Source organism: Heliangelus exortis, chromosome 1 (assembly GCF_036169615.1).
Source record: "Heliangelus exortis chromosome 1, bHelExo1.hap1, whole genome shotgun sequence".
In the NCBI taxonomy this organism is placed as follows: Eukaryota; Metazoa; Chordata; class Aves; order Apodiformes; family Trochilidae; genus Heliangelus; species Heliangelus exortis.
The window spans coordinates 42,271,008-42,286,182 of record NC_092422.1 but is presented as its reverse complement, the minus strand read 5'-3'; the positions used below and the strand labels follow the sequence as shown (position 1 = coordinate 42,286,182).

The 15,175-nt window shown below is 39.6% G+C and overlaps 1 protein-coding gene across 3 annotated transcripts in view; it reads right to left on the bottom strand.

The window, feature by feature from the left end:
• The window catches only part of SLAIN1 (SLAIN motif family member 1), a 51,034-nt gene that overhangs the window by 15,553 nt on the left and 20,306 nt on the right, over positions 1-15,175 (bottom strand). For 2 of the 3 annotated variants that reach the window (XM_071741467.1, XM_071741485.1), the window contains exons 3-5: positions 6,783-6,932; positions 4,720-4,869; positions 2,180-2,518 (exon numbers count right to left, since the gene is read on the bottom strand). In XM_071741467.1, coding sequence (XP_071597568.1) covers positions 2,180-2,518; positions 4,720-4,869; positions 6,783-6,932 — 639 coding nt within the window. The remainder of the gene's footprint in view (positions 1-2,179; positions 2,519-4,719; positions 4,870-6,782; positions 6,933-15,175) is intronic. The other variant, XM_071741477.1, reaches the window with a different exon arrangement.

Sequence of the window (15,175 nt, the reverse complement as noted above, 5' to 3'; positions counted from 1 at the left end):
ACCCTCATACCACTTGCTCCTAAGGACAAAAAATTGTGTTTGAGCTAAATACTAGTTCTGGGGAGACATCATGTGAAAGCTAAACACTGTTTTTTGATCCCAGAATGAGTGCCAACATTCAACATTTACTTGCCACTTATTCTTCTTTTATGGAGATATCTATAAAAAAATCAGACTAACCAGTGGCCAGACAGCTGACTGCACACCCAAGAACAAAACTGGAAGGGAAGAGAGATTGGGGAAGACTTTTGGAACTACTGAGAGCAGCACAGCATGTGGAATGTGTGATTTTGGTTAATTATGGATGATGCTCCTATCATATATTGAAAGCCATAACTAAAGAGTTTAACCCCTGCCCATCTATTGTACCCCTCTTTCTCATCTGCCTTGGATTACTGTAACACTGTGATACACACTGTCCATCATACTGAGCTGCAGGCAAACTCTTATTCTGCACCTTACGTCTATTTCAAGGTGCAGGAATTCCTGACAGACAATGAAACTGTTGCCAAGAGGATGAGAAGTGCCAATGAGATGTTGTCATAATACTAATCAGACACACTCAGTACAGCAAACCCTTGACTCCTCATTTGCCAACAGAACACAGTCGAAGGAAAATGTTTCTCACCATCAATATTTGCCACTTGCATGGATCAGACTCATGTTGAAGGTGCAGAAGTTGAAGAGATAATTCCTCTCTAAAGACAGTGGCACTGGCTACTGTAGGACTGTCTGCCAACCCAGCAAGTTGCATGTATCCACCTGAGCAACACCAACCACATTATCCAACAAAATGTTATTGTGAAAAAAGGCAGAAAAGTGGTAAAATTGGTGGCCTTTTACATTTATTGCTTCCTAGTCAATAAACTAGGAGTCTAGTATTTTTAGTGTCCTGTAAGTACTTTTTGGGATTTCCATGTGAGAATCCAATGCTTACACTTACACTGACATGAAACACACACATATCAAAAAAAAAAAACCAACCCAACAAACCAAAACCCAAAACCTAAAAAGCATTTGGGGACCATATAAAAGATCACAGCACCACATGCTGCCCTTCTTCTTTCCTATCCTCCATTTCCTTTCCATCTCACCAACATTTTTATCAAGCTCATCAGGGCTGTCTCATTTCTGTAGCTCACCAGCAAGAAAAAACACACCTGAAATTAATATATATGCTGTACTAAACACCTACCTTGCTCTACCCTCTGCTAACTTCATCCTTCTTTATATATGGCTACTTGTTGATTATACTTCCATGCCACATCTTTCTTTGAATGCAAGTGCTTTTGGCACCAGCCTGCCACATCTTATTTGTCAGGAAAGCAGCATGCATACCTGTAGAGCTCCATAAATAGCAACTGTTTTGAACAACAACACATTTATTTTCTTGCCCAAGGGTGAGCTGTAACCTCTAATGTTACAAACAAGAACGTGTCTGAGAACTGTTTTGAGTTAGCTTGGGAAAAAGACTGAGGGAAAAGTAAAGTAAGATGCAGCAGGAGGAAGAAAACTGTGACCATAATAAGGAATGAAAGGAAAGTAACAGCAACATGAGAGGGAAACTTAAGTTGTGAGTAAGCACCAAGACACAAATCTTCCAGACACTCTGGAATACATCTCAAATGCAGTGCAAAAAGCAGCAATGGCTCTTCAGGGCAGTTTGGGACTGACATTATCTCCCATGGCTTTAACAGACTGGAATAGGAGGCAGAGTGTAGACCCCTGCCATCAGCACTCATCATGGATTACAGCATAACTGCATTAACAGCAAATTCAGGAGAATGGAAGGGAACTAAAAGCTCAAAACCTTATTTTGTATTTTACTGTATTCATGATGGACATGCATAGGCCAAGCTTGAAAGCCCCATCCTTTCTTGTAACAAACTATTAGCCTGCTGGAAGATGCTCTACTTTTTCTTCTTTCTTCCCTTGTGGTCACACTTGCAGCACTTTAAAACAGACCAAAGCAACAGCTTGCATAACCAAGTCACAGATTACACTTGGTGGCAAACTACTCAACAGTAACACACACCTCAGTCATTTGCACATCCTTAAACTGCTTGTCAGAACTGAGGAACTGATCTGTCACACACCAAACCTGCTTCACCCTGTTGACACAACTTGACCTTTAAAATGACACTGGCACTTTGCACGGAGAAAATACCACACAACCCACCTCCATTTATCCTGTTTGGTTGCTGCTCTGGAGTTTGGGCTTGAGGAGAGTAGTAGGGCTGCTGATAAGAATTTGAAGGGAAGTGGGGGGAGGTTGGGCTCCTCCTGCAGTCCCGGATACTGGAGAAAGTCTGTGAGTGAGGAATCCCTCTCTGGAAGGGGGAGCAGCGAGTCAGCCGTGGTTGTGGAGGTGGGAGATGGTCAAACTCTTCCTCATCCTCAAGACTGTAGCGATCGTACTCCTGGTCACCGCACGTCCCTTTCTTTCCTGCTTGCAAAGAGACACTTGAACTGTGCCTCGACACAGATGCTGAAGTTGAAGCATAATCTTGCCTAAGGCCTGCAAATACCAAGAAGAGGAGGATTTAGTTTCTGCTATGTGATTAACTCTTAACATGCATTTCAATCTTGAGAGCTTAGCAAGTAAATAGGTGAAATTTTAGAGTAAGAACTGAATTTACGATGTCAGCAAGCTGAAGATCTGAGGTGGGATTCATCTGATCTAACTTTGAGTGCCTACATTCCAAGCACCTAAGCCTGGCCTATTTCACTTGAGATCCCTTTCTAATAATAAATAAATAAATACATACATACATACATACATCTCCACAATTCAGTACCCGTGAGATGTTTTAGATGCTTCTCTCAAAATGAGATTAATTGCTTTTAGAGGGTGCTTAATTCCTTGCCAATAGCAAGACTACATGAGTACTGAGCATTTTTAAACACCCTAAATTAGAGGAATTAACACTTAGGCAATTAGTTTTCCAAGTTATTGCTATGATCCTTTTATACTCATGCAATGAAAATGCTGACAATGACATTTCCTAAATTTAGAATCCATGTAGATTTAACTCTCCATCCTTTCTGCACCAAAATTAATTCCTGTTAGCAGGCAGTCTCACAGGCAAGGCTTAGTGGTAACACTGCTGTGTTTTAGACATGAACACATCCTATCATCCCCTTCTCCAGCAGGTACTGAAAGCCTTCCCACTATTAGCATTGCTGCAGAAGAGCATTTTTTCTCTGGGTCAAGTGAGAGTGAAACATCTTCAGCATTTGTATACCCTTCCTTCTTCCCACCTGTGCAGTTGCCAGGGAAAAAGGGGGATCTACATCACATTTCCAGGAGCCGAGTAATTCCACCAATAGCTGCAGATAACAACTTTCTTGGATTTACAAAAAACCCTCAGCTTTGACAGATGTTTTGCTAGCATTATGGAAAGTTCTCAGTGTGCTTCCCCCCTTTTTTTTTTGTTTCTTTTTTCTCTTTTTTTTCTCCCTGTCTGTGGCTGTGAAGACAGCGTGCCTGCATGCACGTATAAAACTATCACCACCCAAGGGAGTAAGCTGACAACAACCATCATGTGTTCAAGTATTCTGTACCAGTTGCTACTAAAACGATGATATACAACTATTAGACCTGACATATATTAGAAGATACAGTGTTTTTCCTTAAAGAGCTGAGTACCAAAGTCTCTCCTAAATCTCACTCTGAAGGAGGTGAGTGCTACCATTTAAGTAATGCAACCCTTTGTATCTTTTATAATAATAATTCCATTTAAAAATTAATAAATACTACAACTTAGACATAACACCAGAAATTATCCACGTTGAGACCACACATAATTTTTAGCTGGTAAATCAGCTAACTGTCCTGGGAAGTTCACACTTACTAATTTCTTTGTTGAGCAAAAAGGAGTGCTACCGGACACTCGCCAAGTTTGACTGCTGACAAGTTATTGCTCTGGCCTGCTCAGACCTGCAGACAGATCACAGCTCTAATTTCTTCTTCACATTTTTTCCTTATTGCATTTAGTCCCTTATTACTTTGTATTTTCTTTCAGTCACCATCTCTGAATCTCTCTTGTTTTTCATCTCATCATCTTCTCCTTGATGTGTCACATGCTATTGCACTTAATGTCTGAGTGACTTCTAAGTCAAAAAGCCATTTGTTTATGAAAAATGACACTTTCCAATAATTATTACCTAGACAAACTATAATCTATACCAAAAAAGCTTTTGGGGTTAGATATGTGCATAATTACTACTCTCAACCAAAATGTTAAATTTAAATGCCCCAATTTAGGATTTAAAAGGGGATTTATTTCAAAGCTCATCCAACAATTAAGAAAATCAAGTAGAGGCAAAGAAATCCATGAGAGGTGCTTATTTCTACCTTTCTCACAAAATGTAGGCATGAGAAAATTATCATAGCTTCCTCCCTTCCCAGAAATAAAATAATAGTCATTAATATGGTAAGATATTAGGAATCCCCTAAAACTACATGTTCTCAATGGATATGGAGCTACCACTTAGGATTCAGAAATCCACAAGCATCACTTTCTGGAAGATCCAGCACAATTAACCTGAACCAAACATTGTGTGCACCTTCCCTGGGCAGATGAAGAGCTTTTCCATCCAGCACTCAAGAGGGAACACTGTATCAGAAAGATCCACTGAGACTGAGACTAGACTGAAGCAGTTTTGTTTGTTATGGGAAATCTTCAGACTGTTGAGAAAAGAAGAAAAGCCACCTACTCTCCTCCTGTAGACGAGCCATGATCTGAACATCAGTGAGGTCCTGCAGCTTGTATCCCATGGAGATGGAATCATCCTCCAGCTCTGAGGTGCTCAGCTCACTGTCTATTGATGACTGTGGGCTCAAAGGAGAACTCCTAGAAATGTAACCTATGCAAGAAAATATGACTGTTAGTCTGTGAATACATCTGACCATCTTCATATCCCTATTATCTGCCCTTTGTGTTACAGTAGCTTAAAATATTATCTGCATTAAAAATAGACTTTGACAAGTGTAGTGCAATCCACTAGCAAACTGCAAAGTGCTTTGATACTCATGAGAAGTAATAAGTGCAGTACTGGATTCTGAATTCCTCTGCTTGCTCCCAGAATAGCATCATGTAGCCCAGACAATGAATAATTTACCCAACACAGTTCTGTTACAGCTCAGATTAGTTACTGTAGTATAAACACATCTGCATTTTGAATCCTCATGGGACTGTGTTCTCTGTAGTCTATTCTGAAAAGCAGTTGTGTATGGATCACCAACTTCTGCCCAGTACTCAGATTCCATATCAGAGCCACTTGCCTAAATTTTACTGTCTTTTCTTTTAATTTGTCCATAATCCTCAAATAATGAAGGAATACAATCAAGACTGAATATTACAGAATACCAGAGAAAGCACTGCCTTCTTCATGAAGCTACATTCTGGAGAGAGCTCCGGACTCTACTTCCTTCCTGCATGACAGGAAACTATTTGCAACTACTTGCATGAGTTAGTTGTTGACCAACTTTTAAGAAAAATTCTTCAAATAAAACAGTAAATTACTTTCTAATACCCCCCAGACCACCAGAGACCCACAGCATGCAGGGCAAGAACTGTTATGATGATGGCTCATCAGCTGGGCTTGTATCACAGATGTGCTTGCATCCTCCAGCACTGCTCAAAGCAGCCACCTAAAATTCATCCTAAATTCAGCTCTTCTCTAACAATAGCTCCAATAGAAAAGGACACACAGGGGATGTCTTTGCTCTGGGAGCATTTTAAGGAGTAAATCTATTTGCTTTCTTAAATTTGCAAAGATACAATGGTCCTTGAGGTTTTGCTGATGTTTAGCTGTGCCCTTTTGGAGCAGTAGTGGGAAGGTGAACAAGGTACCTGAGGGTATCTGAAACAGGAGGAGATGCCTTCATTTAGGAACTGAACTACAATCCACTGAATAGAGGAACCTAAACATTTCATTTACATGTAGAGAGCTACATTAAGCACTGAGTCTGGAGCTTTATCTCACCAGCAGTGCCCTTATCTCCAACAAGGCTTTCTGGACTGATTTTATGTGTTGTAGACACAATTGCACACAGATCAGTGTGACACCAGTGGTAACTTCCATAACCACACCTGCTCCTGCCAGCAATAAAATACTAATACCTCTTCCCCAGAAGATTATCTTCCCCTCTGCCACTGCAGCTTAAGAGAAGTCACAGATACAAACTGGCTCCTGACACTCATTAACAAAGAAGGAAAAATCCAACTCTTTGCAATTTACAGCCCACACAAAGTTTGTATTTCTCAAAAAATTTTTCCGGGGAGGAAAATAAGTGGCAAATGTGAAATAAACCTTGGATTGCAGCTACAATGCTAGCTTGAAAACAACCACGATTCTACCAGCTATTTTCATAATAGGTAAGTTCTCCCTGCAATTTAATTGCACAGCTGCACAAATGTTTCTGTAGACATAAGGAGGCATCACAATGGGGGAGAAATAAGCAGTAAAGGGCAGGCAAAGCTGGGAACTGTTTAAGCTGACACAGTCACAACTACCCTCAAGGTAAACCATTAGTGAGAGACAGGCTCTGCTTACTAGCATGGCCCTCCTGCAACATGCTGTGTGACACAGAAGATAGGTACATTACACCAGTTAATTGCCAAATTTTAGCCAACTTTTTTTTTTAAAAAATCTCCCCCGTGAGCTGACAGTCTACAAAAGCATCCCATCAGTGCACTGCTGCTAAACACTATCAAGATGAGATTAAATGAAGCAATTTTGTAAGCACCATGTATCAATGAAAAGATAAGCATTACCTGTCCGTTCAGGTGTTAGTATTGCTTTACTGGAGGTTTTAGAGAAGCTGGGACTGTTAAAGCCATTGGTATATGGGGTGAGTCTTGCAACAGGACTATAGGGAAAAGCCAAGGAGACAGGTGTAGAGAAGAGGTTCCGCCATCGGCTAGCTGTTACAGATGGGAGGGACAAGGGGAAAAAAAAAAAAAAAAAAAAGGATTTATAGTTATAAATATTATAGTTATAAATAGAATAGTGCTTCTACAGAGAGAAAAAAAAAAATCATCAAATCTTAATCTGCTCATTATGCATTTTTTACTCTCCAGCAAAATAAAAATAACAAAGTTCAGCTGTGAAACACAGGACCAGCACAGCCTTCTACATCTAAAAGTGTGCTCAAAAAACTTTTCTAGCAAATGCCTTGTTTACCGTTTTCTATGAATACCCTGTTTTGTTATATATTTATCACATACATCAGAATGTGCCAACACACAAAACAACAGAGGAGCTAAAAACCACTACAGCTAGGAGAAAAACCCAGATGAAATCTGTATTGCTCTTTGAGGACTTGTTCATGGCAATCAATCATCACACAATTGAATTAGCAGTTAAATTATCAGTTATAGGAGTTCAGAGACACAGCAGTAAAAGATGCTTAACTGTCAAGTGCTAAAAACAACTGTAATCCCATAGCAAGCTTTTAAGCTACCATATTTTCCTTCCCTTTTTACAGCATCTAATTCCTGATTACATAAGCATGATTTTGGGGTTTTTTTCAACTGTTTCTGGAGGACCGACCAAATAATAGAACAGGGCACCTCTTTTTCTACCTATTGCTGACAATAAGCTTTCAAGGAATCTGGTCTGGCAAGTGACACTATAGAGAGTAGACAAAAAAAAGGTGAAAGCTTATTTAATTTACATTTTTCTATCTCATCCAGTAAAATATATGAATACAGCTGTCCTTCAGTTTGCCTATCCCTTAAACATGTTTTCAAAGGGTAAAGTAAACAAATCTACATGTTCTTCACAAAATAACAGTAGAGAGAACGTTTTTTAAGTGCAAGGAAAAGGCAAATTTTTAAAAAATGTACATTTCATCAAACTCATTCAGATACAAGCAAAGTTTGTACAGATGAAATCCAAATTATACTATTGCATGTTTATTTGTCATAGGATCTATTATGTCCTGACAGGTGTTATGTACAGTGATACAAGGGAGGGGGCTAGGAACATACCTATACCTAAGCTTAGTAGTCAATGGCATAACCTTAGTCTTAGCAGGTGTATTTTGCCATGTCAGATGTCACAAACTGGTTTTCAAAACTAGAAGAGACTAAAAGCCCTCAAAAGCTGTTCTCCATCACATGACTAGTTAATACCACAAATCTGCTGTGTTATTTAGAGCTGTGATCAAGTCTCTTTAAACACAGACATACGAATACTATTTAAGCTCTATTTTAAAACCTCAGTGTTGACAACCTGATTTGGCAGAACATACAAACTTTATTTTTTATTCTTGTTAACCTCAATACCAAGGCCGTGGGCATGGCAGGGAAAGGTATCTCACTGGTGGTCTGTCAATCTCATCTTTTCAACCTCTTGGAGCAATGGGTTTGTCATCAGTCCAACAGATGCTATTTCCTCCCCCCTACTCCTTTTGCTTCGGCCCACTCAAAAATACTCCTGGGTTTGTAAGGAATAAGCAGCCTTTTCTACTCGGTGCTAGGAAGCCTAGAGCAAAGGTAACTGCCTGGCTACCTGGGATTATAACTAGAAGCAGCAGCAGCCCCACACCAAGGAAGCTGCTTGATGCCAAGAACACCAACTTCTAGGCAGGGCTATTTTTTCTTAACATTTACTGTCACAATCAGTTCAAAAGTGAAGGACCAAGTGGTCCAGCATCAAAATAATTGCGAATGCAAATGGCCACAACTCTACAAACTGGAAACTACCACAACTGATCAACTTACAAGTAGTTAGTAACTGCAAACTGATTATAGAGAGGAATGAACTTAAAGAAATGCATGCTACAGGGTACATCTCAGGATCTATCGACAGCTAATGTTTGTCATTTCCACCAGAAACCAGCAGAAGGAGCAAAGCATGACCAGTTCCTTCTGACTTTACTTTCCTGCCTAACACAAGATCCTGTTTTGTAGCAGCTTGATCGTTTGCCAGGACAATTAGCTGCCACCATGTTCTCACCCCCAGATGTGGTCAACCATACAGCACAAATAAACATCATTCATTACCCTCTACAATAAGCACTGTGAGCTGGCCCACTAAGCACAAAGCAACAGTTATCACAACTGTGAAAGCGAGAACCCACGCGAAGAAAATAATTGGTATTTATGGCAAAACAGCTTTCAAACTCCTCTTTCAGAAAGCATGTGTTCTCAAGGAAGCAGCCAAGAAACTCTATGTACACTGCTCTCACTATTCAGCAAATCCCTAGATATACTAATATAAAATAGCCCCAATTCGAGAACATCTGCTATCGTGCCAAGAATAAAACTTCATCATGTTGAAGAGTCAGCAATGAATTGACACTTTTGAGGCATATGGTTAACTTCATTGCTCAGGTTCAAACATTGAAAACTGTTTTCGTTAGGTTCTACACGGAAGTACCAAAGTACATTTTGAGTACTTCTACAGTATTAAGAAATACAGCAAAATTAGACTTACTGAAGCCCTGTGCCAGTGCCGAAACCATAAATAGGTATGTAGGAAGCAAGTGGTTCAGACATGTGGGCAAATTCATGTAAAATTGTAAAATCCCCAAATTATGCACTAGATAATAATTTTAGGAGAGTTAATTTTACTCCAAGCTGATTCTGAAACTGCCTTGCTTAGCATGGTAAAACACAACTATGGTATGCCTAGGTGAGACAATTTTTAAAAGATATTTATTTTAAGTTTAAAAGCCCAGCTGTTAAGCTCTGTATTTTACATATTTGTAGCTTCTTCTTAAAGTCCCAACTCTGGTTGCCCATGAATGCAATAAGAAACTTGGGAAAACTTTAAAAACAAAGAGTTTCTAACCTTTGAGGCTGAATAGAAACATGAATAATCGTGCTCTTCATAACTTTAAAATATTTACTATAATAACTGAAGGTTTAAACCCCAATTAAAACCTCATTTTTATAACTTCTCTGCAGCTATCAGAATACTGGAATAGATAATAACTTACATTAAAAAATAAGAACATCTACATAAACACAAATATTCACCATATTGACTTCTGTGAATAATCAGCATTTGATAAGAACCGATGGAAAATATACGTAAAAACCTGAGCAAGTAAACATCTACAGAACTGCACAGCCCAAAATAAACAGAGCACCCTGCAAAACCAGAGCATGCTGTGCCATGTCTAAAGCAGCTCCTTTACTGAGTGCATTTTTTCATTTAAGTTGCATAAAGCATACAACTGCTATGTAAACATGTTTTTCAAAGTGAAGGTGGAAAGTTCATAAGCTGGGACAGAAGGCATAAACAGCATAGATTCTCATTATGTTGTTTTAATTTTATGGTTACACTGATGTAAACAGAGATGGGTCATGTACAGGTCCTGTACTTGGTGAATCAGATTATATTAATCAGACATCATATTAACAAAGGGTATCAAGGTTTCCAAGAAGCCAAAAGAAGTACATGCACTCCATTGTGAAACTCAGTGAACAGCAAACAATAGTCATAAAAAGCTGTGTGCTGTACTACTGACTAATCATACTAAATTATATCCGAGGTGCAATCTAACCTGTTTATTCACTCAGTTAGCTTAAGTTTTATAAAGGCCCTCAGGCCAGAGTAAAACTACATTTTAAGCTCAATCTAAAAATAAATTGAAGTACACACATGCAGGTACTTGAGTAGGAGTACTAATTGCACAACTAATTGCACAACAAGCACTTTTGAGTCAGTGACTGGAATATCTACTGTACTTTCAATGGGGCAACTGCAAGCTTCGAATGCACAGCAGTTTCCTGCCAACACACTTTTCTTCAGAAAGGGAAACCAAGATCACTTCTCTGGTGCAGGCTTTTGCACAGCAGCCCTGCTTGAAAGCAAAACCTCTGCACAGTTCTGCATAGGACACAGAAGCACTGGAGAAATTCATGAGTGCTGGAAGGGAATTCAAAGCGGTATCTGAGTATCTGAAGCAGCTAAGGGGCACCTCAGTGGGGCATATCTAATATCTCCCTCTCAAAGACAAGTATTTAAACCTTTGCATTCAGTTCCTGTAAAATTGGGATTCACTCTCTAAAATCTCCTGCAGTTAAATGTATGTGTGGGAACAGACACATAGCTAAAGAGTTTGGAAAGACAGCCACAGGAAGAGGAGAGGAAGGCAGTCCCACTCCTTGCTCAGCAGTGCTGTTGTTGGGACACTTGCTCACGAAATGTGGGCTCCTACAACTCATCATCCTCAAGGGAATATAGAAAACCAGAATCTTGAAAACACAGAGCTCCTATAAGAACCTGAAGCAGTCTGAGGTAGAAGAGAGGTTCCTAAACACTCAGGTGCAACCAAGACTGCAATACCACCACACAGGAACATATAATCAGTGATCTAAGTTTTCAAAGAGAACCTTAGTAGATGCTCTTTCAAGTACCTCAGCAGCTCCCAAACACATGAGCCTTAGAAATATGTGCAATTCTTAGGTCTGCTTCACAAAGTGAGGTGTTCAGCTTCTATGTTCAAGAGGACTGTAACATTTTCCAATGTTTATGTGAATTCAGTGTTTCAAAGCTTTCCTTTTCAATTACAAGTCCTAAAATCTTACTTTATGAAAAAAAAATGCCTTTTTATCGGTAACGATAGGCCCAAAACAGCAATGTTTTCAGGTCTAGTGACTGTAAGAGTATTAAGTTGTCCCTGGAAACCTGGATTAGTCTGGGGCACACCCATATTCCCATCTTGCTGAATGCTATTGTACAGTGAATATTCAGACTTTTCAAGCAGTATCCTCATTCCAGTCTCCCACAGTCATCAGCCATGGTCCCAGCATGTATGGTTTCCTAATCACAGCTGTAGCTCCCTCATCTATCCAGCAAGCAACTTGACCTTCAGCAAAGAGCTGCACTTCAGATGTTGAACACACATTTTCAGTCACAGCAGTCACACTGAATCTCTCATGGCCTGAAACCATTTCCCTGCACTGCCATATCTAGCTCACAAAGTCTTTTGAAAGAACATAACTGCTCTACAAAATTCTAAGCTTTCAAAGTGCTTTTAGTAGTAGTCAACATCCAGGATTGCCATGTACAGTTAAAAAAAAGAATACTGGTCTCATTAGACTTTAAAAGAAAAAAAACAAAAAACAATCAGGCTCAGCTTCAAATGTCTGATGAAAACAATTGCCATTATTGTTTGGAAACACAAACCTAGTGATAGATAGGACAAGCTGAAAAAATTTATAAAGATTACGCATTTTCCTCTAAGGCTAGAAAAACTGGAAAATAATGTTTAAGAAGTATGTGAGAACTGGGCACTTGAAAAAGCTTGTTTCCAACTTAATTCACATAAAGCTATCCTGCTTGGTTTGGGATTTTTTTTTGGTTGGTTGGTTGGTTGGTTGTTTTTAATGATATAAAAGGATCTATTCATGTAGCATGTTCAGTTGGTATGTGTTAGTATACAACTGCTTGGTATCATTCCAACAATTATACACCTCAAGTGCTGCCCCACCAAAAATAGCATAGACTTCTTTTTAAAGGTACAATCAGAGTCTGTCTAAATTGCAGTAGCTTATAGGACTTTCAGTTAGCACAGCAAAAGCAATGCAATCAGCAGTGGTGTTTGGCATTCTGCAATTGGTGACAAAACTGTAGATTTAAGTATGATTCAGGAATGGTGCTCCTTGTCAGCCATATTCCAGTTGTGCCAATGACTACCTATTAGTGTGAGCAGGAAAAATTTCCTTAATTTATGAAACAGAACTACTCTAGTTCAATGAAATTCAGTGAAATGCTGACCTGAAAATTGTCTTTGGTCACATTACATAATGGAAAAATGACAGCATTTTACAACAGCAGTGTTCTGAAGAACACTAACCCGAGAGACACTAACCACCATTCTCTGACCCAACCTTGACATAAAAATTATTTCATGACATCAAAGTATTCAAAAGATTAGAAGGGAGATGGATTTGAGAGGTATGAGGCACCTCCTACAAAACTACAAAAACAAATAGCATGTCTTGGCTAAGTGCTTTGGAGGAGGATTGGAGTTTTTTGAACTTGCCTTCGCATTTATTTTCCTTTTGTGTGTATGACTCTCCCAGCATGCACAGGTCCAAAAGCAAATTTTCAGAGCAGAGTTAGTAGCCAAACTTGCCTTCTCAGCATCCTTTTCTTGAGAAATTGGATAAATATTATGCTGGAGCATCATGCCCTAGGCATGACCTAGGGCCCAAATAGCCATTCCTTAATCAGTTCCCCTATTCAGCAAGTGCCATTTTATATAAACTGCCAGCCTCATGTATTTTTATTCCATTTGTTGGGGCAGGGACATACACCCTTTCCCCATATTCTCACTCTCTTCCAAAATCTATTTGTGATGCTTTGAGATTCTCAATCCTGTGCCACAGACACAATGAAGATGCTCCTATAGGTACAGACATTGATGGCTGACCTAGTCACCTCAGGATATAATATACACCAAAGGGAAAGGATGGGGCATAATGCACCTCACCTCCTCTTTAAAAGGACTTAAGCTGGGCTTCTTTGTCTCCACTGCCCACAAAGGCAGCCCAGTGTGACTGGCTAGGATACAGATCTCTGCAAATATTCTAACAAAACTCACTCTGACAACATTCATTACAGGGAACAATAAACAAAGCTTAAAAACAGATTCCAGAGACTGCATCCAGTTTTCTCTTTTTCTAAGCAACTGAAGAAGACAACTCTTTTGCAGGGCTAAAGCATCGCAGTGCTTGCATCCATCCTATTAAAACAGCTATAGATATCCAATTAATGTCCAACATTTTTCTCACTAGCAGTTCCAGTTGAAAGGGAAGCTTTTACTACCTTCATACAGGCTAATGCTTTAGCCAGTCCTCCCCATGCCATCCTCTCAGCTGTACTGGTACACTGTGCCAGTAAGTACAACCATCCTTGCAAGGAGACTTCATGCTAAATCAGGTCCGCTATCCAATGTGTTAACAACACCTTTTTGTTACTTTATATTTTTGAACAAGGAAGAGATCCTCAACCCCCTTTACCAGGAGAATGGAGCCCAATTGCAGAAGAGTATTTAAGCCAGAGATGGAGAAGCAAAAAACAGGAGCAGGAAGGTGGGACTGTCAAAGCCAATGGTGCCTCCAACAGAAATGCTTGTTAGAGAACAGCCTCAACGACGTGTGTAAAGGCAGATGAGATTAATTGAATGTCTGATACTGATTGTTTGCCTACATATAGAGTTCAGAGCAAAACAGCATTTCCATCCCATTTTAAGAAATAGCAATAAAAAAAGGGAACAAGATGGTAATCATTTCACAATGTCATTTAAAGGGCAGAGATCTATCATCTTGATGTGCAGACAATGCACATAAGACCACAGAAGTATATTCCTCCAACTCTTGATGTGTCAGCTGGATAGACCTCCTGCCTCCACCTATTCTAGCTGTAAATTACCAGGTCACTGGTTAAACTCACCCAGCATATATCGACTGATATGGGCAGGGAAACCACCATCTAATTGTCTCAGCTAGTAGAGCTAAAGGGGCAGCAATTTCTGTAGGCACAAAGTTAGAATGGGACATATATCCCTGCAAAAGAGCAACTGAGTTTAACTCCTGTATAAAGGGATGAGAAGACAACCACAGCAATCTAAGACCATCTTATACCAAATATAGTGGCTCCACAAGAGTCTATTAGGTTTGTTCTTACCATGCAGCAGAGCAGAAGTTTCAAGAGCCCTGAAGAAGCTCTAAGAAGGCTGGTGCATCTACCTGAGGAAAGGCAAGAAACTAACAAGAAACTACCTTAGCAAGAAACTAACACCACTTCCACAATAAGCATAGCTTCACCAGCAGCTACCTGCACCCAACCTGGTGGGTATAACTTATCTGGTCTCAAATAGTTCAAATAAACTTGCAGAAAGCTCCCCACCATACTAATTTATGAGTGGAGGCTTCAGTCCTTTAACTTAGAACAGGTGTCTTCACACAAACTATTGCTATTGCAGTCTATGGCATGGAAAAGCATTAGATCTAAACAGAGCTGTGTCAGACATCATGACACCACCTTAAAATCATTTGAGCATCGTGATCAATATGAATCACATGTGACTCACTGCCTGTTAATCCAAAAGGAAAACATTTTGGTTGGCATGATTTCTGAAATAATTTACATTTTCCTTTACAAAACACAGGTCTTTGATTGATACACACTGTAATGTGACTAC